General features: G+C 42.0%; 2 protein-coding genes across 2 annotated transcripts in view; both read right to left on the bottom strand.

Moving 5' to 3' along the window:
• The window catches only part of LOC133507228 (cadherin-22), a 266,013-nt gene extending 255,211 nt beyond the window's left edge, over nt 1–10,802 (bottom strand). Inside the window, exons 1-3 of the mRNA XM_061832064.1 lie at nt 10,781–10,802; nt 9,274–9,375; nt 3,396–3,486 (exon numbers count right to left, since the gene is read on the bottom strand). The gene's annotated coding sequence lies outside the window, so the exon portion shown is untranslated. The remainder of the gene's footprint in view (nt 1–3,395; nt 3,487–9,273; nt 9,376–10,780) is intronic.
• A 1,074-nt stretch (nt 10,803–11,876) lies between these two features.
• Nucleotides 11,877–24,032, bottom strand: part of znfx1 (zinc finger, NFX1-type containing 1) — a 20,985-nt gene continuing 8,829 nt past the window's right edge. Inside the window, exons 9-20 of the mRNA XM_061831623.1 lie at nt 23,304–23,542; nt 23,079–23,210; nt 22,634–22,782; nt 22,149–22,292; nt 21,326–21,431; nt 19,767–19,999; nt 19,539–19,678; nt 18,939–19,071; nt 17,978–18,145; nt 16,526–16,636; nt 16,343–16,438; nt 11,877–15,182 (exon numbers count right to left, since the gene is read on the bottom strand). Of these exons, the coding sequence (XP_061687607.1) occupies nt 12,729–15,182; nt 16,343–16,438; nt 16,526–16,636; nt 17,978–18,145; nt 18,939–19,071; nt 19,539–19,678; nt 19,767–19,999; nt 21,326–21,431; nt 22,149–22,292; nt 22,634–22,782; nt 23,079–23,210; nt 23,304–23,542 (4,105 nt within the window). The 3' untranslated portion in view covers nt 11,877–12,728. The remainder of the gene's footprint in view (nt 15,183–16,342; nt 16,439–16,525; nt 16,637–17,977; nt 18,146–18,938; nt 19,072–19,538; nt 19,679–19,766; nt 20,000–21,325; nt 21,432–22,148; nt 22,293–22,633; nt 22,783–23,078; nt 23,211–23,303; nt 23,543–24,032) is intronic.

The raw sequence follows: 24,032 nt of genomic DNA, 5'->3' as shown, positions 1-24,032 counted from the left end.
TCCACCCGTTAAAACTGTTTGCTGAAACTAAAATAGACACAGATCCATGAAAGACCAAGGTATGTTCCAATAGTCCCTAGATTTGCATTGACTTTTTGATGTTTCCCCACAGTTGCTTGTTTCCTCCTCTTCCTCACTTTCCAACTCCTGCAGCCAACCAACATCAACTCAACAGTACAGTACATTACCAACAATCAGCGATGCGCTATTTCATGCTGTATTACTCACATCCCTCCGTCGCTCTTTAATATCTCATTAAACAAGGCGCCGATGTGTCTCGGGTACGTCGGGCTCCTCAATTATGTGATGCAAAGAGCGGCGAATAATTAAACCTACAATCAGCAGTAACGCGTCATCTCTCAGGCAGTCGTAAATTAGAGGCTGATTGCCGAGTTCACGCCTGTCACGGTGGCGCGTAATTATTGTCGAGGAGGTGAGTTGAAGTTGTGCTGGCACCGTATCTACAAATTAGACCAAAGAAACTTAAGGAGCTGATGGGTGTCAGGACATTTATATGCACAGTATGGTTCTCATTTTTTAACTACATCGCCTGTTTGTCATTTTATATTTTTTCAAGCAAGGAATAATGGTAAACAAAATAGAAAACGTGTTTCACTTAACTTTTGAAATAGCAGTATCATGAAAAAGACCTGACCAAACATCTATTTAATTATTTTTCACTCACTGCACTTCCATGCCGGTGGCATATGTCACCTTAATCACCTTCCCCACTTCCTGTTGCTTCCTTGCACTGCCTAGCCCACCATTTTGAGTAATTAATGGACCTTTCCGACTTGTCAATCACTCGTACAATAATAGCCAATCAGATAGCCGCGTTGTCTTAACACGTCCCTGCCGCCATGTTGTCCCACAAGCAATACTGGTTGTCAGTAGCGTGCGCTTGGAAAAGTTAATGTTACAAAGAAAGTGGTCCTCAGATGCGCTTGGTGAACATGCAATTCTGATGAACGATATCCTGCTAGGTTACAAGGGGCCTGCTTGATACATTTTCCAAAGCCTAAAACACAGTTGACGAAGTGTCTACGATGGATTGAGGCTTGCGGAAGACCGCACGTACAACTAAATGTGAACAATATCAATAAACAAGGCTGTATGTTGGAAGGTAAGTGAGGTAGAAGTATCTTCTCTGAGTTTGAATTATTATCAGTGCTTTAAACATTGCAGGAGAACAACTTTCACTTTGTTAGTGGATCACTGACACGCTGAATGAAGTGTGTAATGTTTTACGCCGAAGAGTCGGGTTAGTGATACGTAAATGCGCAATGTCATGCAAGACAAATGTCTATTTGCCTATTTCTATCACATCGGACTTTTAAGACAGAGCGCTGGGTTCGATTACGAGGCAAGTCAAACTTTTTCATCTGGTACTGACCGAGTTACTCACCATTGTCAAATGCACTTGTAGAAAATTGAACCTAACTCACTCATAAAGACTACAATCATATTCCTCATAATTTTTTCAAGTAACAAGTACTCACCCTGCTTTACATGTGCAGTACAATTCCACTATTTTATCCTGTTGGATAAATCAATGTTTGTATATATGTTATCTGTGTTTATATACGTTTGTGAGCCGTCAAACTTTTTTGCATCGATCGCCAACATTTCGCTGTAACTCTGACGTTGCGCGTCCTGCTCCATCCAAAATCTTAATTCCGTGTATATATCCTTGCGTGAAATAGTTGAGACCTCTCTGTAGAACTCTCTTGGACAAGTCTGACGCATTTGGCAAAAAACATACTGCAATATTATCTGGACTACACAACAGAAAATCGACTTCAAACCTGTACTGTTCAGTCGCCATTTTGGAAGCTTGTGGGACATGGCAACTGTAGCTAAAGGGGCGGAGTTTAAAATCGCCAGTCGGAAAGGTCCATTGTTGATGCCTGAGCGTTTAGCTTCAGAAGGAAGGATTTTATTGAAAAATGTAATGGTGGTGGAGAGAAAATGTAACAAGATTTGACATTTTTATTTGAATTATTTTTTCAGCAATTTAGAAAATACACACAGACAGACAGATAAATAGACTGGCAAAGAATCTACATTTTCTTTCTTTCTTCAAGTCCTCTCCAGTTTTAAAGTTACACGTTACCTTCATGAATTTCTATTAAAAAAAAAAAAAACTTCTTTGCATAAAACAACACTGTCAACCACCACTATTACGTTTTGGAACCTCAGTAAAAAAAATATATATATATATATATATATATATAAATAAACTAAAGTGGATGACGGTGGGAGAGGTTTCAATGAGCCATTCTTCATTTGCGCTAGTCGGCTGCCGCGACAGACTTTCCTGCGGTGGCGACGGAATACTAAAAGCGAGACGGCGGTCTCCGTCGCCTCCCCTGAGACACCGCTCGCCTCCGCGAGTGCAGCGTGAACCCGAGCCGTGGACTTTATTCATTGATAACGCCCACCGCGGTAAAGAGCTTCAAATGGGCGGAATTACAGGATCAATAGTGATTAGCGGAGGCCTCGTAGCTGCAGCCTGTCGTTGGCAACCTTTTGTAGTTGGTACTGTTTAACTAGACCCAGGAGACAAAAGAGGTGGTTCTGATTTCTTTGTGGAAGAGATACTATAGACAGATGGATGGCTACTAGATTGTTCTTTTCGAGTAGACAACAAACACCGTATACATATATTTCTAGCAATTGTGTGCATTTTCACATAAATGATGCGGGTAATAATAATCAAAGTACTACAAGTAAAACCACTCGTCTGACAGCTGCACCTGGGTGTAGCCTTAGGGATGTGATTAAGGGCTTTTTCCATTCAACCACACACCTGCATTCAGAAACGCGGTCCACTAGTTGAATGTCATTACAGGAGCAAACTGGCGAGGGGCCCCCGGGAGGAGAGAGACAATCAATGTTGCCGGTATCTTCCCCCTCCTAATCTCTGTCGCCTGGGCCAGCGCTGCTATCTGTAATAGATCTGAAGGGATTAAGCACTCCCTTCTGGAGACGTTTCCCCCTCGTCACTGAAGACCGGCAAGGCGCCAGTCGCGTGGAACCGGGGCTGAGCTGGCGGGACGGCGAGAGCGGGACATTAGAAGAGGCGACAATGTGGCTCTATAGGGGGGGAGAAACTGCGAGGGAGGAGGGATGAGAAAGGGGAAACATGGCGTGATGGGCCAAAGATGGCAAGTACGGTAAACGGGACACATGGAAGGCAGGTAGGGGACGCGAGGAGGGGGAGGATGGAGGATGGAGGATGGAGGACAGATGAACCGAGACGAGGATAAGCGCCCCGACCAGCCGGGGGAAAGCCGAGAGCCCATGTAATTTCTGGTTTCTCTAATCCTTCTGGCATTTATACTTTCAGCTGACAGATAATGAAAATGAAAATGAAATGAAAAAGTTCTAGTCACCAAACGCTGGCCATGGGATTTTTCCCTTTTTCTTTTTTCCCCCTCTCTCTTTTGTAATGCCTCGTTTTGCCCAAGGGCTGAGCCAGCAAAACTAAAAACAGAAAATAACGTCAGATAGATAGATAGATAGATAGATAGATAGATAGATAGATAGATAGATAGATAGATAGATAGATAGATAGATAGATAGATAGATAGATAGATAGATAGATAGATAGATAGATAGATAGATAGATAGATAGATAGATAGATAGATAGATAGATAGATAGATAGATAGATAGATAGATAGATAGATAGATAGATAGATAGATCCCAAATTTCCAAGTCGCACAAAACCTTTCCATTCATTTTTTCACTGGCTTTGGGGGGCCGGGGGGGTGGTTAATAGGACAAAAACATGAGTCATGCAAAAAAGCGGTAATCTCTTTTAGATGTAATGCTTTTCAGTCTGTTGTGAGCGTATCCTAATTAAGCTCAACTGGTAGCAAGGTCATCAGGTCCTCCGCCGCTCTTGACAACACGCCCGCCCGAGCAGGTTCACAAATCGACTTCAAAGGGCGGAATGAGCCGCTGCCTTTTTTTTATTTTCCTTCCTGAAGGAAAAGTTCCTTTTTCTCAGCTTTTATTGATCATTTCTTACTATTTTTCTTAAATAAATGAATTCCTTTCTCTCGTATATGAACGCATAAATAAATTCCCGATTTAGCAAAGCTTCCTTTACCTTGTTTTAGTTTAACCCCTGCTGCCCCGGACCGGACTAAAACTAATGTGCACACACTTGGCCTCGGGCGAGTAAACGGCAGAAGCAAGAGCGATGCGCACATTGATGCAGAATTAGCATGCAATGAAATCTCAAGACCTTAAAATAACTTCCTGGATTAATATGACTGTAAATTAAAAATAACAAATACATCACTAAAATAGAAAATGGAAATTTAAAACTTCAAATTTCAACTGATATTTGTACACCATGATATAAAACATTATTTAAAACTTTTCACCAATAAAAATTATTAATCTGACAAACTTTACCTGAAGAAAACTTAAATGCACCTGCCTGTCAAGGAATAACACGAACAGTCTTTAAAATGTTTTGAAAATGCTGAAAGTTTAGTTCAAGATCATCAGCGTTAGCGGCAACAAGCTAGCGATACAATGTAACAAACATTCCTGTCGGCAATCGTGATGTATTGTTGGCGAGGGGGGGGGGGTGCACGCATCATTGCGATTGTCGTAAATAGGAGGCTGGCTTGCTAGAACACGCCTTTATGTATGTGCACGTGACGTGCAAGCGACAAGGTGGATGATAGTCTAACGTCTATTTTTTTTTGGGCACGCCGGCACGCCGTCACGCTGCCTCGCGATCGACGAAATGAGCAACCCTGGTGTAACTGAATTTCCTTTGGCATGGCTCATTATGTTGATGACTTTCAACATAAATGCGCTCGCAGTACGTGAAGCAGCTCTGAACACGCGCTTTTGACATCACTTCCGTACATGCTCAGAATGGTTAACTTGCATTTCCTGTTTCCAAGCGAATACTGATTGTTTAAGAGCTGGCTTGATTTGTTAACAACATTTATGAAATAAACACGGAAATTAAAGCTCAAGACTACACAAAATAAGCGACGAATTTCAATATCAATTTTTTCTACTTGTGACAAATTTAACACAACTGCACATCAACTGTGCAGATTTGCGTGCACAGCGCCGTCGCGTTCGTCAAATGTGAGTGACTCTGAATGACTAAAGAGACAAACACGCAATGCAGCGAGTTGCCTCTCTAGTTGTGTCCAGCAACGGATCGCTTTTCTTTTGGTTATGTCACAAAAGCGAGGTCCATGTCTCAGCCCAACTCTTTGTTGATAAGTCATGATCACATAATCACAGTCATAAGGGTTTGCGTTAATATTGAACAAGTTTAACCGTTGTAATCTCCCGGGCCTGACTCTCACTCTCAACATACGCCACAAAATCATCACTCGGGAAGAATTTTTTTTGCAGACAGCTGACGATCAGGCTTTTGCTCACTTTGAATAGAGCTCAAAATCTCTCTGATAATTCATGTGCACCCTGTTTTAGTTAAGTTGTTTATACCTTCTCTCAAGCGGGGTGACACAGGAGGGAGGGAGATCCAATTAAAATCTGGTCAGGTCCAGATATAGGTACTCATCGAAGAATGATTTAGTGCTTTTGGTAAATCAAATAACATTAGTTCCAATTGAGACAGACGAGGAGAAAAACAATCTTGTTTTTCGTGCCATTTGTAACCACTTTATTACAAGTGAAGTTACATCCTCGGAGTGTAAAAGCATACTTTTTTTTTTTTTTGGAATGAAGAGCATTTATATAGCCATCAACTGCCAACATCCATCCTGATAGCATTACAGCCATTTTAATTAAGCCGCTGAAATGCAGAGGCTCGACCCTCAGCGAGAAATGGTAACGCCTCCTTGTGGCCAATGAATTGATGAGCTCTGCGGCACTCAAATAAAACAACGTGACAAAACAAATGGCCTACACGGGCTCGGACAGAGGGTGGGTTGGTCCGTTGTTGCACACATTCGGCTGTTGGCGAGGCTGAACGTTGTTTGTTTTTTTGCAACTGCCACAGTTCATTCTATTTTTGGTTGATGGAGGGATGCCGTAATACATATTTATGATAATCATACATGGATGCTAATGGGAATACAGCACCTTTGTCATAGCATCCAGGCAGGGGGAGACTAAAATGGATTAGCCTGCAGTGTTATTTCCCCCTTTACTGGGCGTATTTCACTGTGAGCCAAAGCCGGTTCCCTATAATGCATAAAAATGCATATGGTGTCGTATTTAAAAAAAAAAAAAAAAAAAAAATCCAGAGTTATGAAGCAGGAGCAAAGCCTGGCGGCCCGCTGCAGCAAAACAACTTAATGTCAGCCGCTAATCTAGTTGCAGGTGTTCATGGGGGAGAAAGAACATTTCACAGACATTTATCAAAATGAGCAGAAAACCAGGCGCTCAAATTATAACTATACGGATGGGGGATCTATGAGGGGACCGAAGCTAAAAAAACATTGATGTAAACCTGTGAAAAAGTTCTGCTTATTCTAAATGTACCTTTGAAATCCAATGAGGACCGAGTCCTGCCACAAATACTGAAAAATCATAATTCATCCCCTCTCTAAAAATGTTTGTGATCACTTAAACAGTGAGCCTGTCACACAACGATGGTCGCTGAACATCAATCCATCCATTATCTGAGCTGCTTATCCTCACAAGGGTCCCAGGAGTGCTGGAGCTATTCCCAAACAGTTTAATATTTTATCTGCAAACTGCAAATATTCTGGACTAATATAATCCAAGTTTATAAATATATACTAAATGTTATTAGATAAGAATGGTAAGGGTACTACTTGGACATTGGAGAGGCACAAATGTCAATATTTGATGTTTGATCGTGTAATATAAGAGAAACCATACATCGCAATATTGCCACACACACACTGCTACAAAAAACATAATGTTATGCATGTGTTTGATATTTTTTTTGTATTATCATTGTGAGGATCCTAAAATAAAGAAGCATGACAGGGAGTCGTCGGGTAAAGACGGTCTCGACCCAAGACGTTTCGACTTTACAACGCCCGTCCCCGTCTGCCAATCTGTCTGGCTGTTGCTTGTCTGCGCGCCGGGAGTATCTTTGCATTTTTCGCCCTCCTTTTTCGACATTATCGCCCCAAAGAAGAAAGCTGTGTCTATTAGCAATGCTTCTTCAGCCATAAGAAAATCCATGACCATGGAAACAAAGCTCAAGATCATAAAAAGATTGGAGAACGGAGAGACATCAACACCACCAAGGCTTCAGACGGTCGACCGTGGTGACAATTATTAAAGACAAAGCCCGTTTTTTTTTTTTGCGCATGTGAAGGGTTCCGTTCCTATGTCGGATACAATGATCAAAAAAACAAGGTTCTTTGATACTTGTCGAGATGGAGAGGATTGAGGCCCAGGTTCCTTCGCAATAGCTAAGCGCAGCCTCCCCTTCTTTCCTTCTTCTTCTCCATCCACCTCTCAGCAGTAATGCTAAGAAACATCATCTTGTTTATTTCAATGTATTTGTTTTATTATTTTGATGTAAATTCTGACTTTAATGGTGGAATCCAACTTAAGTCGAAATTCGAGTTAAGTCCCTGCTGTAGGAACAGATCTCAGTCGTAAACCAAGGACTGCCTGTATTAGTCATTTTTAGCAGCTCTGGATATTCACCCAGGAGAGGGGGGAACATTGCGTTTTGGTTGTTGCATCACAGTATGTCAAAATTCCAACCATGAGCTTGCTCCTAGATACATTTTTTGGCTGCTCACAAAATGATTTTCCTCGTTGTTGATTTTCACACTTGATGGAAGCATCCTGACCTGACCAAAGAAAGCCAACTTGCACAAATTCTTTTAATAATACAATTATCTTTCTTTACTGATGGGAGATTTTTGAATCATTTCCACTCCTCCACTGCCTCCCCCCACCGCCCCATGATCTCAAAGGCCTTTCACTCACTCATGGCGCCGTCTTTACGTCATCCGTCAATCCTGATGCTGAGCTTATCTTTGCCTAGCTGCCTGTGGTCTTTTAAATATCAAGGCTGTGATAAAAAAAAACCTGCCCCCTTGACCTATTCCTGACCACAATATTAGGGACACCAGCCCATTCCGATTAAATACATTCAGGCGGAAATGTGCATTTGTCTTGTTCTGTTACTTTAAGGCTTTTTTTTTTTTTTTAAACATGGTCTATTAACTAATTCACCGGTGTGAACATTATGCAACAATAGGAACCCAACTGTTTACTGCAACTGATTAAATTGGAATGTGTTTATTCAAATTTATTTAAATGCCCCACCTAAATACAGTGTTCAACAGAAGCTTGGAGATGACTACAGATGTGATTTATTGTTCTCAAATGTGTAGTGTAACCGTCTGAGGCTCGTCCCTATTGCATTTTTCCCAGATAATAAATCACATCAATGCTTATCTGCAGGCCTGTGTCACACAGTTTATTTGGGTATGTCATCTCAGTAAATTGTGAGTGAGTTAAATGTATTGAAATAGCAATGACGGAGGGGGGCAGAAATGTCTGAAGGGGTTATTCTCATGTCATACTCATTTCCATGATATTCCAATGCATTCAACATGCAAACATGGACATGTGTTTTATTTCCAATTTGATTTCATTATGGTAAAAAAAAAAAAAAAAACTTCTAGTGTCTGAATGAAAAATGTCAAAATGTTTTTGTGAATGTGTTCCTCTAATATAAAAAAGACAGCTATTTTTATGGCAAATTGTTCCCAGCACAATAATATTTCCACATGAACATTGCTGGTGTACTATAGAAACAAACATAACAGGAGGGTCAAGGCGGAATTACTTATGACCTTGCAATTGCTCACATAATTGACATGAATGTGTGCAAACTGACATAAAAATGATATGTTTAGGCCTGTGTTGTGAATCAACAAATTAAATGTTAAACTATCCAGGGAAAAAAAATCTCATAAATTTGCTTCCATGATAAAATATTTTTTAAACTTCTATACAGTAGCATTAAAATATGATTTTTTTTTTTTTTACAATATTAAAAAAAAATATTATCTACTGTGTACCTCGACCATGTAAACAAGCCTTCATGTATTATTTAAAACCCAAACATGGTTCCTTAAGCATGAAGGTGCTTGAATGTGTTAGAGCCTGTTTGGATATTTTTAAATGATTTTGGTCTTCTATTTACGTGACGTGTCGAGTCGTCTGCTGCTTTATTTCATATCTCATGTGTAAGAAATATTCGAGCAGTAAAAAGTAATCAACCCTCGCAACTGACAAATAGCTAAATGTTTTACTTACATCTTTTGTTTTTATTCCCATAGGAATCAATCGGTGACACGTTGCGGGGCGCAACTACTCTGTATGGAGCGTCTTCCTGCCCTCATGCTGCTATCTTGCAGTCTGTCATATACGTACAATGTGAACAGGACTTATAAACTCTGATTAATGCACAGCGAGACCAAGTACGGAAAACGTTCAGAGGCTGTAATCTGTCATAACATCAAATGCATAACATTGAGTGATCTCTCAGGGGCACCGCGGGAATCACTTGTTTAGGGAATCTGTGTATGGGGCACACGCAGTGGACAGTAAACAGAAATACACTCGAACCTTTATCTGATGCTAAAACCAAAAAGCTAGCCAACAAACTCAATCCAACTCGACGGCTCAGCTTGAATTAGGATCTTCACCCAGTCTAGCTACCTCGCATGAGTGGATGCATTATGTCACTTTGCCAAATTGTGACATCACAGTTAGGTCTCAGGCTGTCACGAATTCATATTTTAAGAATCGATTCTCCTATTGATTATTGGTCATTGAATAGAGCGCGTATTCGTGACCTCACAGTTTGCACGGCGCCATACTGCCGGTCAAACCTAGCAGTTCTGCAGTGCAGGAGCCGTTGATCCGGAGCAGATTTTTCAAATAGACGAGAGACTTCTACAAAGAGATCATTCTATGGAATACCAGTTGAAAAGACTAGAAAAGATTGATGGATTTTGGCAATTAAACGTCTTGGATGGTGCCCAACGAAATACACACACCTGTGTACCAATCATTTCATTTCAGTTAGGAATCATTCTTTTCAATCTCAAACAACCAAGAAGTATTTACAATGCAAAAGTTGACTCATTTGAGAACAATGTGTATTAAAAAAAAAAAACAAACAGTCTGTCGTAGAGGGGTTCACGGAGGTTAACATGTAGCCGCAATCCACTTCCGTGTACGGAGGAAACGACTTCCTGTCCTAAATTTTTTTTCCCCAATCATAGTTCATAAATGCGAGTTTGTGTAAAACCAGGTGTCATTTATTTAAATATTGGTATTTGTATTGAAAAAAACAATATGAGTGGGTCCATCACGATGTGGGATTTATTCCTGACTGAGAACAGATCCTGCAACGAAGTATTTGTATGCGTCCAGTCTTTTCTACGCTTTCAAACTCTTCTGTGTAAATCTCGACGTCTTACTCACCAGATCCATATGTAGATCCAGTTGCCCAAGACAAGTGGTTTTGGTCTTATGGTTGAAGACCTTGAACCAGTGAGTAATGGACTCCGATCGTTTAACTGCATATTTGTATTGAGTGCGTGGTGTACAGAATTTGAGAAGGCAAACTGCTAAATGGTTAGCAATCGCGATTAGCATTAGCACGCTACAATCTAACTGTTTTAGGCAAAAAAAAAAAAAAAATATATATATATATATATATATATATATATATATATATACACACCATTTAGCTCACTCATGAAACATGTCATATGTACACTCCACATCTAGCATTGTCTCAAAAATAACTTACAGACGCTCCTCGGTCATTTTTGGCAAAGTTATGAAGTGGCCCACAGCTGCGTCCGTCTGCTATATATGTTCGTGTGAAACATGATTTTTTTTGTGTGTGTGTGTGTGTGTGTGTATTGTCCTGCACATCTAGCTGCAGTTCTATCAATAATGGGTTGAGACCTACCGACATGATCGACGAGACCCTCCGCCGCCTCGTAGGATATTTTTTCCCAGAAGACTCCCACCATCTCTCACGCCACCGCTCGAAGTCTATAAATACTGGAGCCATGGCACCCCCCCCCCCCCCCCCCTTAACATTTGCTGCATTTGGGCACTTCTGTGATGGCAAAAAATTGTGCTCCCCATCACCACGACTGCTCCTATAAATACTACCAAAATGTTTGCGTTCATTTTTTATTTTTACGACATAGGTGCATCCATCATGGGTTAAATGGCAAAAAAAAGAGGAAAAATGCAAATCCATCACGAGACGCAATTAATTTTGCTTTCCAATAGTGTACACCACAGGTGTCAAACTCGAGGCCTGGGTGCCAAATCTGGCCCGCCGAATGATTTTAGGTGGCCCGCGAAGGAAAATTATGAGAATCGACTTCCATGATTTTAAAAAAAATAATTAATCTGTACTAAAGTTTCAAATCGTCATATCATAAATGATAGCATTGAGATATTGCAAGCAATATTCTGTGCCCAAACAACAGCAATAGTTCAAAAACCCATTACCCTTGATTTGTTCTTATAAAACTAGCTCATAAATTTGTAACTATGATGTGAAGGATTTTCATGGTTTCACATTCATAACGGCCCACTGAGGGAAACTGCGATGTGGCCCGTGACAAAAATGAGTTCGACACCGCTGGTGTAGACCATTTATTGTCAACATACTGTATGTGACCAGGACTACATGTGCATGCGTGAAGTAACCTGGCAAAATGACCCACGTTTATGTTTCGAAAGCTTGAACAATGTCGTATGACATACTGATAACGATACCACTTTTTAATTTAACACCTCTCATATGTACTCCTTAACTAAATTTTGTAAAACTGATTTAATTTCAAGGGTTTTCCAAAATTCACAAAAGAACTACACACTGATTTGATGTTTTTGGTTTCTTTTTATTTACTTCATTGATGACTAAACATGGAAGGGGTCAAATTGACCCACGTGCATTCACACAAAAAAACCACAGCAGGCACAACCAAGGAAGGAGTAGAAGCAATTACAACAATACCACAAAAGCGACACAATTTACGACATCGGAGTGACCACTTTTGTTTTATGCATGTCAATTTATTGTACCACAGTTCACGTGGTGATGAGATTTCAGTCAGACGCTTTCATGTTCGACTTGAGCCGTCTCCTGCGGAGAACACCTCGCTTCCTCACAATAAGTCAGGTGGAATAGAGTCCACAAATGCTCGGTAGGTGAATTGAGGACCAAAATTTCATCACAAATTTCACACATCTGTGTACAAATCGTGAATTTCCACTCTGCTCACCGGCTTATTTTTCCGTTGAATAAATAATATTTAACAGAAATAGTTTGTTTAATATTGTTTTTTTTTTGTTTGTTTGTTTGTTTTTCCCCTCATCCTTTTAAGATCTCATGTTAGCATTTACTACTAACAAGCTAGCCAGCTCAACTGCAAACAGAATGGAAGATTCCAACAGCGACCGGCAGGTTGGCAAAGCTCCGCTCGAGAAACCGGACCGGTAAACCTCTCCGGATGATGCAGAAACAGGTCTCAGACATAACTGGCAGCGGTGCACGTTAATAGCGGATCAGCTGGTAATAGCGCAGGTACTAGCAATCATGAGTTGTTTGTGACAAATATAAAGCATGAGATTTCTACTCACATCAAGCATTAGTCCCAACCCTAATCAATGCAAATGGTGAAGGTTCACTGGACTTTAGAAATTGGAAGAAAGAAAAAAAAAAAAAAAGCTTAGTCTAAATAAAGATCTTGGAAGTTCATGAGGTTGTTGGCTTCGGACCAAGCGGCGTGCCGCGCCCCATCCATCACTGACGCAACTGTGTTGCCGCTGGCCAGCCTGTGGTTACTCCCGCCGATGGTAGCGTCACATTCGGTGCAGCGTCGAGCCTCCATCGCCCCACCGCACTCCGTGATAACGTAGATGTGGCCATTGGGGCATTGATACCAGTGTCCAGACCGCATGTTCATGGCCGAAACGATCATCTTTCTCTCCTCATCGCTGATCCTCAAACCTGTGACGGGCACCTTTTGCTTCATCACCTTCATGGCCTCGTTCGCTCCTCGCTCATCGAGCTCGGTGAATTGGCCGTGCTTTCCCAACGCTTCATCCACTATCTGTTTCTCGGTTTCAATATAGTTACTTTTCCCTTGTTTCACTGCTGTGCTGTAAAGGGTGATGAATTCTGCCCAGAGCACGAGTCTCTGCACCTCCCTTTGTAAATCAAATATCTGCTGCTCAGTGAATTTCTGGTTGGAGTTATTGACCCACAACAGGAAGATGTCGGTCGTCTTCCTGAACTCGTCAACTTCAGCGTTTGTCTGATCTCGTACAAACGTCAGTAATTTCTGAATCTTTGTCAGGAAGTTCAGCTTGTTCTCCAGGACCCATATGTCATTTGCCGTGATGCAGTCGCTGGTCAGAATGCGATGGATATGCAGGTATTGGTCTTCCTCAAGCAAACCTTGGTTACGTAGACTCAGCAGAGGAGTCTCAAGCACCTGACTGCGGTTTTTCATGTCAACTTCATCCCCATTTATCTTTTTCTTCACCATCTCAATCGCTGCCAGACTTCTGTTAATGTGAGATCCGTAACGTAGGTTCTTGCGAATCGGAGTTCGACACTTTGGACATTCCTTCAACTTGATGGCCACCTGTCCTTCTTCGTTCCCCTTCTTCTCGTCATCCATTGCCATGTATGTGTCCATGGACACGTGTTCGATAATGTGTCCACAGTCTTCCAGCTGGATGAAGCGAGCCTCAGGCTCATCCTCCATTCCGAAGAAAATCTCTGTGACTTCGTCTTTGTGACAGATACGACATTTGTTGGGACATTTGTCCCCACACAGTCCAATGCACGGGTGGCCGCAAACCAAGGTTTGGGCACAGGGCTGGGTGCACGGCGGCCGATCGCATGGCTCATGGCAAAGCTTGGTGCAGCTCTGATGAGCGCATTGACAAGCACAAGGCTCGTTACACGGAGTGCAGGGCTGTCCACACGTCTTCATGCACTTGCTGTGGACACAACAGTTCTCACATTGCTTCTGACAGGGGGGGCAGTCGCGAGTACAGGGCCCCGCGCACTTGTGAGAACATATCAGAAGACGGTCGCACTTACGAGAACAGGGCAAGTGAAAGCGACCATTGTAACACTGACTACACGTTCCGCCACAGGCGTGGCCGCATTTAAGCTGCTGCTTACACGGGGTTTTACACAAAGGCTCGTCTTCTTGTGTTTGATAGAAACATGAGCCCATCTGGCTGTGGCCACACCTTAGTTTTAGCATAACATTGGCCTTGCACCTGCTGGTGCACGGCAGTCCGCACAACGAGTCACAGGGATCTCCACACTGCAGTGTTTTCTGGCAAAGAGTCTTGCACAGGAAGGTGTCTGGGTCCTGATGACAGGGAACCATCTGTTTGTGCTGACACTTAGGTATGATCTTTTCAACATTGACTGGACAAATCTTTGGACACTTTGCATGGCAAACAAGTGGGCACTTGTGTCCCAAAGAGCATATAATCTTTGTACAGTCCTTGACACATTTGTAGTTTTTGTGTTCCTGGTCATAGGGGTGGCAGACACTTGTGCATACGTGGCCACAGTCCAGACGGTACTCGCAGGGTTGGGTGCAGCCTCCCTCAGGAGCCTGATTGAAATCATCAGCACAAGAGGCTCGGACCTGTCGCTCTGGGTGATTCTGACAGCACAGGGTTAGGGAACCCCCGACCTGATCCTTCTCCTTCAAGGTGCTGAAGATGTCGCTCCACAGCTTGACCTGTCTCAGCATATCACTGTTGCCAATGCAATAGAGACCTTTCTTGGCCCGAGACAAAGCGACACAAACGCGATTGGAAATGCTCAAGAAGCCGATTTTACCCTGCAGGTTGCTGCGCACCAAAGACAGCAAAACAATGTCATTCTCTTCTCCTTGATATTTATCCACAACGTGGACTCTGACGCCTGAGAATTGGCTGGCTGGCATAAGGCGGCGCAGACATTGGAACTGCGCCGTGTAGGTTGTTAGGATGGTAATCTGCTCTGGTTTATATTCTTGAAGGAGAAGATAACGGCAAAGAGCAACCACAAACGTGGCCTCGTGCAGATTCTGATGGCTTTTCCCCTCCTCCTTGAACTGTTTTTCAAGTTGGTTGTGCTCCACAAAGAACAAATTGGTTTTCAGGCCCTGTAAGACAGAATTTAAAAGATAACTACGGTGTTCTCACAAGAAAATCTAATATTGTGAAAAATGGGTTCCAAAATGCTGAAATCAAATGCTTCCTTGCCTCACAGTCAAGTGTTTTTGTTTTCATTTGCTCTTTTTGAGTGGTTACCAAAAAATAGATCATGTCACATTTAAAATTGTTATGGTTTTGTTTTTAAAAACATCGAGGAGCCTCCTGGAAGATTTTGTTTGATTTCCAAAGGGCGCAGCACAGTAGCCCAGTAAGGAACACATCTGCCCGACAGTTTCAAGGTACATCGTTTGAATTTGGAAAATCTCACCCTCTTGTCTGGAATTTCCATACTTGTTTGGACTTTCCTTGGGTTTTCTTTGCGTATTACGACTTTCTACCACATCCCAAAAACATCCACATTAGTTTGATTGAAGACAGTGTTTTTTTGGTGTCTATGTGTTTTTTGCCTGACAATTAGGTGGCATCCAGTCAGTCACATTTGAAAAATATATGGGTGCGGTCAGTCATGCCCGCAGATATAAAAAGTTACGGGTGTGGTTCAACAGTCATGCCCGCAGATATAAAGTTGCGGGTGTGTGTTCTGTTTGTAATTATGAGTCTACCCCTTTAAGAGCTGAGTGGGGTGGTGTCACGTAAACTCGGAAGTAGAAGTAGGCAGAGCAGCAGCTCATTGGAGCCTGTGTGCTTCCATGTTAATAAATAAAAATATAAATAACAGAAGTCAGGCTGTGGTTCACTGCACTGGATCGGTTTTCATGGGCGCTGAGAGCGTGCGACAAGTGCGCAATTGCGAAGTGACGCAGTTTCGAGGGAACATTGGTCAAGTCTACACAAAATAAGCGACGTCTTTCTACACATTTCCACTCATAAAACATTTTACGCGCGTGATTTTTCGTGCTCGACCGTGGAGATGTGCGAGTGCGATGCCACGCAAGTGCACACGCGCCTGTCAAATCACATTGAGTGAGTCAAGGGTTTACCCCACTTCTTGCCCAAAGTTAGGTGAGAACCACTCTAGAAAATGATGGATGATTTTCCAGAGTTTGTTGTTAAAACCACCAAAATATCCCTTGAATTTTTGTATCCACAAAACAGGCATCACTGGTACGAAAGGGGTGGGTAATACAGCAAAGGACACAATACAGACCTTAATGTTGTCAAAGTTCAACACAGAGTCATGGTTCTCCAGCTCTTTGTAAATGTGTGGCGTCAGCAGGCGGGCAATTTCTGGCCTCATGCGGTGCTGAAATGTAAACGGCATAATGAATCTTCTCTCCTGCTAAACATAGAAAAGTTATGCCATACAGCGCGCCGGTAAAAACATTCCGACCTGTTGGTTGAGTCTGACAAAAGGAAGTCCCATATTGACCAGCCTCTCAAACATGGACACCCCCATTTTGTAGTTCTTCTCCAGGTCGTACTCTGTGGAACTGGGCCGCAGCTGTGGAAAGAATACATGTTCAGAAATAATTTAGGAGATTTTAAGAGCAACACTGTGACCTTGGCTTTTGCATCCTGGTTTCACGGTTTTGAGGTTCTATGTCCAAATCTTGTGGCCCTTCCTCCCACATTCTCAATAAATGTAAGGTAGATTGAAGACTAGATTTCCCCTAGATGTGTGTAATTGTTTGTTTGTATGTATGTGCCGTGTGATTATGGCGGCCAACCGTGGCTGTACCTCACTTCACTCACTAAAATCAGCTGGGAACAGCTCCAGCCACCCCCGTGGCTCATAATGGGACAAGCGCCGTGGAAAATGGATGGCTGGATTGACAGCATGTCGATTGCTTACACCACTGACGCGCATTTATTTGATGGGCAAAATTTCAGTCAGTTCTGAATTTCAGTCTGTTCAGTCCGTCGTTTTTTCTTTTCTCTCCAGCCTCTTGCGACAGCAAACCAAATAAAACTGAACCAACAGTGCCACCTTCTGGTTTTTGCACTCCATACATTTAAAACGTAGCCGACTCCACTACATGGTTATGACAATTCCAGAAATGGAAGATTACTTTTATGAGCGTGTGAGAAGTTGAGTATAAAAGTGGACGGGGAAAAAATGTTAAGATCCATTTAACAGGACCTAATTCTAACCCAAACATCGTCTTGGTTTTTTGTTTTTGCAAAAAAATGCTTGGAATTGATCCCCCGCCTCCCTGAAAAAAAAAAAAAAGAGTTAATATATTAATAGGTGAGCCATTCTACCAAATCAGAGCCATTTTTGTCCTGAGGAAAATAAATATAAATACATGATACTCTTCATCCAAACTATATTTTAATTTGATTTTCTTTAGTGGCGGGACGGCGGATCAGCTGGTAAAGCGTTAGCCTCACAATTCTGAGGACCCGGGTTCGATCCCGGCCCCGCCTGCGTGGAGTTTGCATGTTTTCCCCGTGCCTGCGTGGGTTTCCTCCCACATCCCAAAAACATGCAACATTAATTGGACGCTCTAAATTGCCCCTATGTGTGATTGTGAGTGTCTCTACGCGCCCTGCGATTGGCTGGCAACCAGTTCAGGGTGTACCCCGCCTCCTGCCTGTTGACAGCTGGAATAGGCTCCAGCACTCCCCGCGACCATCGTGGGGATAAGTGGCAAAAAAAAAAAAAAAAAAAAAAAAATGGATGGATGGATGAACTTAACAAGCAAAACAAAAAAAACGTGAACATGGGTGACAGGAACACAACCCAGAACGAGACAAGAACTTTATGAAATGAGCACAAAAAACAGATAAATGAGTGACTAGATGAAGGTTCACTGTATTGATTTGCTGTGTTGCCTCCTACCTGTTGGTGGTCTCCAATGAGAATGAGGTGCTGACATGCTTCACTCAGCACGGTGATGATGTGAGCCTCGAGAACCTCTGCTGCTTCTTCTACAATCACCACACGCGGGTACAGCTCCTGTAGGACCTTCCGGAACTTGGCCGCCCCCGTTGTTGTCATGCCGATGACCTTATGACAGCAGAAAGGAACAATTGGGATTGTTTTGCTCGAGGACATCCGTTTAAAGTTGTGAATTTTACTTTTCTCTTCAGGTTCGGATTAGACAAGGCAAGTCTGATCCCTCACGATGCCACTACGTCTGGCTACTGCTAGAAAATCGTGCCGGGTCTCGGTCAGGATACTGGCAACACTGCACGACACGAATTACGATCTCTCTGTGTTCTGTCTGTTACAAGCATTGGTCTTCAAATCAAGCTGTTGGGGGAGCCAAGAGATAAAAATGCTACCTGATATAATTGTTTCATAGAGCCACCAACAACATCAATAACAATCATGGAGGAAGCGGTGCTCGTCCTGATTGTGGCAATGCTTTGCAAATGTATTTATTGTACTTAAAAGTCAAATACAACTGAACTGTACTTCATGTGGCGGCACAGTAGAGCAGCTGGAAAGCGTTGGCCTCACAGTTCTGAGGACCCGGGTTCAATCCCAGCCCTCCCCTCCCTGTGTGGTTTGCATGTTCTCCCCGTGCCTGCGTGGGTTTTCTCCAGGGCACTATCCCAAAAACATGCATTAATTGGGGACCCTGAAATGCCCATAAGTGTGAATGTTTGTTTGTGTGTGCCCTGCGATTGACTGGCAACCAGTTCAGGGTAGCAATCAGTCATCTTCCTGCCTGAAGATAGCTGGGATAAGCTCCAGCACGCCCACGACTCTTGTGAGGATAAGTGGCTCAGAATTGGATCGAACTTGCCAAACTCTGATTTTGAGGGACTACCACTACTAGCTTTGCCGTATGTACCTTGGCCATCCGAAGAATTGTGAGAGTCTCATCGCGTTTGATTTCAGCGTATCGATCCGCAGCCTGTTGGTATTCCTCTTCGTAGATTACCGTTTCATTACGGAGGGCGGCTCTGTAGCGTACAATCCACAACCTGTAGGCACACAAGAGGGTCACTTGTGCTTAATTTATCTCAATACATTAGATAAACTTTGAAACCGCCATCTCGGGTGAGCTGGTTCCAAATCCAGTCACTCTCAGGGCGCATCCTGATAAAAACCCAATTTGGTTTTCACCTGCACCTTTTTGGGTAGTGGTGGTTTCTGGAGGTGCATTACCTCCAGTAAGCCCTCACTCGAGGTCCAGGTGGCAAATGTTTGGCCTGCCACTGGGCCTCTGATCAAGAAGGCTTTCACAATCAACACCTAAATGATAAGCCCCATCCCCAAACCTTGTATATGTTTGGAAATGTATGCGAAGAATCACATACAAACCTACAAGTGTATCAAATCACCCCTCTTGACAAAAGATAAGAATGATCAGTTTTGAGTTTAGTCAGTGCAGTTCTACACCACTGCAAGCGACAACCACCATGGCAAATGGGTGTCAATGAAGACCGACCGATAGAGTCTCCATCGGTCTGCCATGCTGAGGGCCCAAATATCCAGGATTGTGCTTTCCTCTGCTTCACTCATAGCGGTCTGGTCGCTCAGCTCTCTTAGAATTTTGCGCTTCATCTTCCGCTTTTGGTCCCGTTGAAGCTGAAGAAAGAAGTGTTGTCGGACAAATTGTTAACCTTGGACTCGACGGTCATCAGTGGGATTAAAGTGACAGTTACTGAGAGTTTACCGTCCATTCTTCCTCTGTCTGTTCAGGCTTTTTGTCATCCTCCTCCATGCTCATTGCCAGCATAGATTTCTGAACTCTTTTGAGGGCCATCGCCTCCCTGAGACGTTCCATTTTGGGATCCTTGCCCCGTCCTGCATCAATGTTGTCCTCGATGATGCGGTCGGCCTGGATCAGCTCGGCCTCCTCTGTGATGTCAATGAGTTCCTCTTGTTCAGGCTCTGTCATGAGCTCATCTGCCGCATCAGAAATGCATTTTTCAAATAAGTCTTAAGCACCATTCTGATTTTATAGACATTCGCGATGCTAAAAAGATATGAATCGATTTATCGGCATAAATATGTATAATGCAGTGGCATATAAAATGAGGAACTGAAGAATCACTATTTGCCACATTAAACATCATCAATTCTACATATCCCGAAGACATGCACAGACATTTTTTGATTTGTCAAGCAAGTTGGCATCTAACTTGTAGTTAATCACATCTAAATTTGAATGACTTGCTTTGTAATCAGAGTAAATTGTATTTTATAGGAATTGTACAAATTCAGATTTTCACAAGATTGATTTGCATTGTCTTGCATCTTTTCATTGTTGCATAGAATAGCATCATAAATGAGTCGGAACGAATCATATAATTGGGAGTCAAATGTTCCATAATTCAAGTGAGTCACATTTTATTGCTCGGTGTCATATTTTGAGTCAAACACATGAAAATGCATCGTATCAAATTTGAAAAACGTACAGGTGTGGTCAGTCATGCCCGCAGATATAAAGCTATGGGTGTGTGTTCCATTTGTAATTATGAGTTTAATCCTTTAAGAGCAGAGTGGGGCGGTGTCGGGTAAACTCGGAAGTAGAAGTAGGCTGAGCAGAAGCTCGGTACTTCCGTGTTAAAAAAAAAAAAAAAAGACGTCAGGCTGTGGTTCAATGCGCTGGATCGGTTTTCATGTGCGTTGAGAGTGTGTCACAAGTACACAATTGCGCAGTGGTCCAGGCTTAGAGGGAAAAATGGTCAAGACTACACGAAATAAGCGACATCTTTCAATATCTATTATTTCTACTTGTAACGAATTTTACGTGCGTGATTTCTCGTGCTCGGCTGTGCAGATTTGCGAGTGCGATGGCACGCGGGCGCATACGCGCCTGTCAAATCACAGTGACTGGTACTGTAATTGGAAGTAATTGAATCATGTTAGTTGGAGGGAATCGTGTTATTAGTAAATTGTATTGGTAAAGAAAGTAAATTGTATCGTAATTGGAGTGAATTGCATCATGCATACTTGACATAAATTGTATCATCATTGAAGTTAAACATTTCAAAATTTTATTGAGATGCATTGTTGTGCAGGTCAAAAACTTTCTGCCATCGTGAATTGTAAAAGTTTTTTTTTACGGACATGTATTTGATTAATATGTTTTTGTTATTTAGTCCTCATTTGATCGTGGCCTGATCCAGATCTGAGGAATTCCAATTCCATGCATTTCCTGCTCTTATGTCGATTTATCAAGAACTTGCACAAACCACTGTTGTGAGCCAACAAGCTCTTCTCGCTCACCCTCATCCATATTTCCGTCCTCTGTCTCCATCTGCAGGATGGCTCCAGGAAACAAACCTAACCATTCCGTCATTAAATTTGACTTCCCAATCCATATCCCGAGATCCTGCATTGACAAAGATTTTTTTTTTAATAACAACTTCATGCATTTACATGAATACACAGACTTTTTTTAAAAATTGTGTGGCCATTGATTTTTTTGTCCAAAATATTGATGATTGATCATTCATAAAACTATTGTGACAGTGTTGAACTACATTTTACATTTTACTTTATATGGTTGGAATTTTTTGGGCCGATCACTGATCAGGGAGTTTAAAAAAAAAACAAAAAACAGAGGATTGAATAAACATTACACCCAAAAAAATGGTTTACAAAAAAAAAAAAGAACATTTAAAGTTGAATGATTAGGTATAAATGGACAAATGTGAAGTGCACAAAAAATATTATTTCTTTAAAAATAAAAAAATGAAAAATTTATATTTATTTATATACATATATATGCATATATATATATATATATATATAGATATACATATATATATATATATACACACATATATATACATATATATATATATATACATACATATATATACATATACATATATATACATATATATATATACATACATACATATATATACACACATATATATACATATATATATATATATATATATATATATATATATATATTACACTCCAGTCCCCGTTGCCCCTTAATTGTTCTCGGGGGCCAATGCAAGTGCTCAGTTGTCTTGCGCCTTGTGCAGGCTCTATGGATACGGTACGGTGTAAGCAAAACATGCGTAGGACTCACAATTGGTTGGTGCAGACTGCTCCAGTGCTTTTCCATCATGAATTTCTCGAGGACTGCGTCTTGCAGGATACCGGTTCGAGAACACTGAACTCTGTGGCTGTGTTCCTTAAGCCTGTTCTCCAAACCACGCAACTCCGAGTGAATCTTTTCAACACATACGTAAAGACAAGAATCAACTTCAAGACTTTAAAATGCAGATTGATTTAATCAAGTCGATTTCGCTGAACTCCGTTTGCGACAGATGATATTTGGGACGAACAGCTGATTGAGGTTATGATCGGCAAGCAATGGAAATATGGCGGCACGCTGGATTACGGATGCATTTACTTTCATCTTTGTTTTTTCTGGGCTGAATGCATTTTTCATGGAAAAAAAAAATGTAACCATGACTTTGCTACTGCGTTGGCATAGCTAAGCGATAGACACATCTCGACTTATGAAGAACTCTTGTTCCATGTACGTCGCCGACATGATTAGAAGCTCACCTCTGTGAATGCGTGGCGCAGGTAAGACTGCTGTCGCTGTTTGAACGTGAGTGAAGTAGCCAGTTCTCTCAGGTTGAAAGGCTTCAGGAGTTCACTGTTGCTGCGGCCCCCCACTCGCACGATGCCCCTGGGCATAAACTTATAGATCCCTTGAATACAAAATTAAATACATGGTGATTTATTCAATTAAAGTCTATCATTGTCAATATAAAACTTCTGAAATTCTCATTCAACAAAACGCTAAGCTTGATAAACAGGAATGGGGCAGTGAAATATTGTAAACACAAGGGAGGTACATGTTACATATAAACAGGGTGGGTAAGGACCCATTTTAACTTTTTTTTTTTTGTTGCATTTACCTTGCCAATGAATAATCTGTCCATTTTGAAATCAAATGTGACCCATCGCTGATTGTACATCCCATTCAACTGCCCTCACAGCTTACCCTCGAGGAACTGATCCAACGCGTGGTTGGTGTAACACACAACCAGCATCTGAGCTTTTCCCCCTGGATCTTGCCAAACATTTTCATTATCCAGAAGAGCCTGTGCTATCTTTAATCCAACGTGGGTTTTTCCTAAAGAAAATCACATCATCGGTAGAATAATATCTTTGCAGCTCCACAAAAATCGGTGAGTTAATAAATGTTTCTGAAAGGAACTTAGATTACCAGTGCCGGGGGGTCCCTGTATAATGGTGAGCTCCTTAGTGAGAGCCAGTTGGAGGGCACTCATCTGGGACTCATCCAAGCTCAACAGTTTCTTGTCAGGCCAGGCATTTTTATTCAGGCTGTGAAAGGGCCGGATGTGCCCCTTGTAGTTAGGTGCAGCGATGGATGACAGGTTATAAACGTCGCTTCTTTGCAGATATGCTGGGGGCAACACATCTTTGCTGCACTCTACGATATACCTGGAATGTGAGACAGCATGAAATCATTTAGCAGTTGTTTGATGAAAAAACATACAGTTGCATCCATCAGATGAGGTGGAAAAGTGCACTTGGTTATATAGCAAATTAACAACTATAAGTAGACAAACACAAGAAAATAAGGGGCCCCGAAACAAAACCCTGAGGAACCCCCAGGCTAATAAGATTTTAGATGCACAGATCATTGTAAATATCCAACCATCCATTTTCTGAGCAGTTTATATTCACAAGGGTGGAGGGAGAGCTGGAGCCTATCTCAGCTATCTTTGGCCAGGAGACGGGGTACACCCTGAACCGGCTGCCAGCCAACCGCAAGTCACATATAAACAAACAACTATTCACACCTACGTGGAATTTAGAGTCTACCATTTTGTGTTATTTTATTTGATATATCATTATATTTTGTGGATCTGGGTGAAAACCAGAATGCCTGTAGAAACCCCACACATGCACAGGAAGAACATGCAAAGTC

Source organism: Syngnathoides biaculeatus, chromosome 10 (genome assembly GCF_019802595.1).
Source record: "Syngnathoides biaculeatus isolate LvHL_M chromosome 10, ASM1980259v1, whole genome shotgun sequence".
Lineage (NCBI taxonomy): Eukaryota > Metazoa > Chordata > Actinopteri > Syngnathiformes > Syngnathidae > Syngnathoides > Syngnathoides biaculeatus.
The sequence above is the reverse complement of the archived record's forward strand: the minus strand, read 5'-3'. Positions and strand labels throughout refer to the sequence as shown.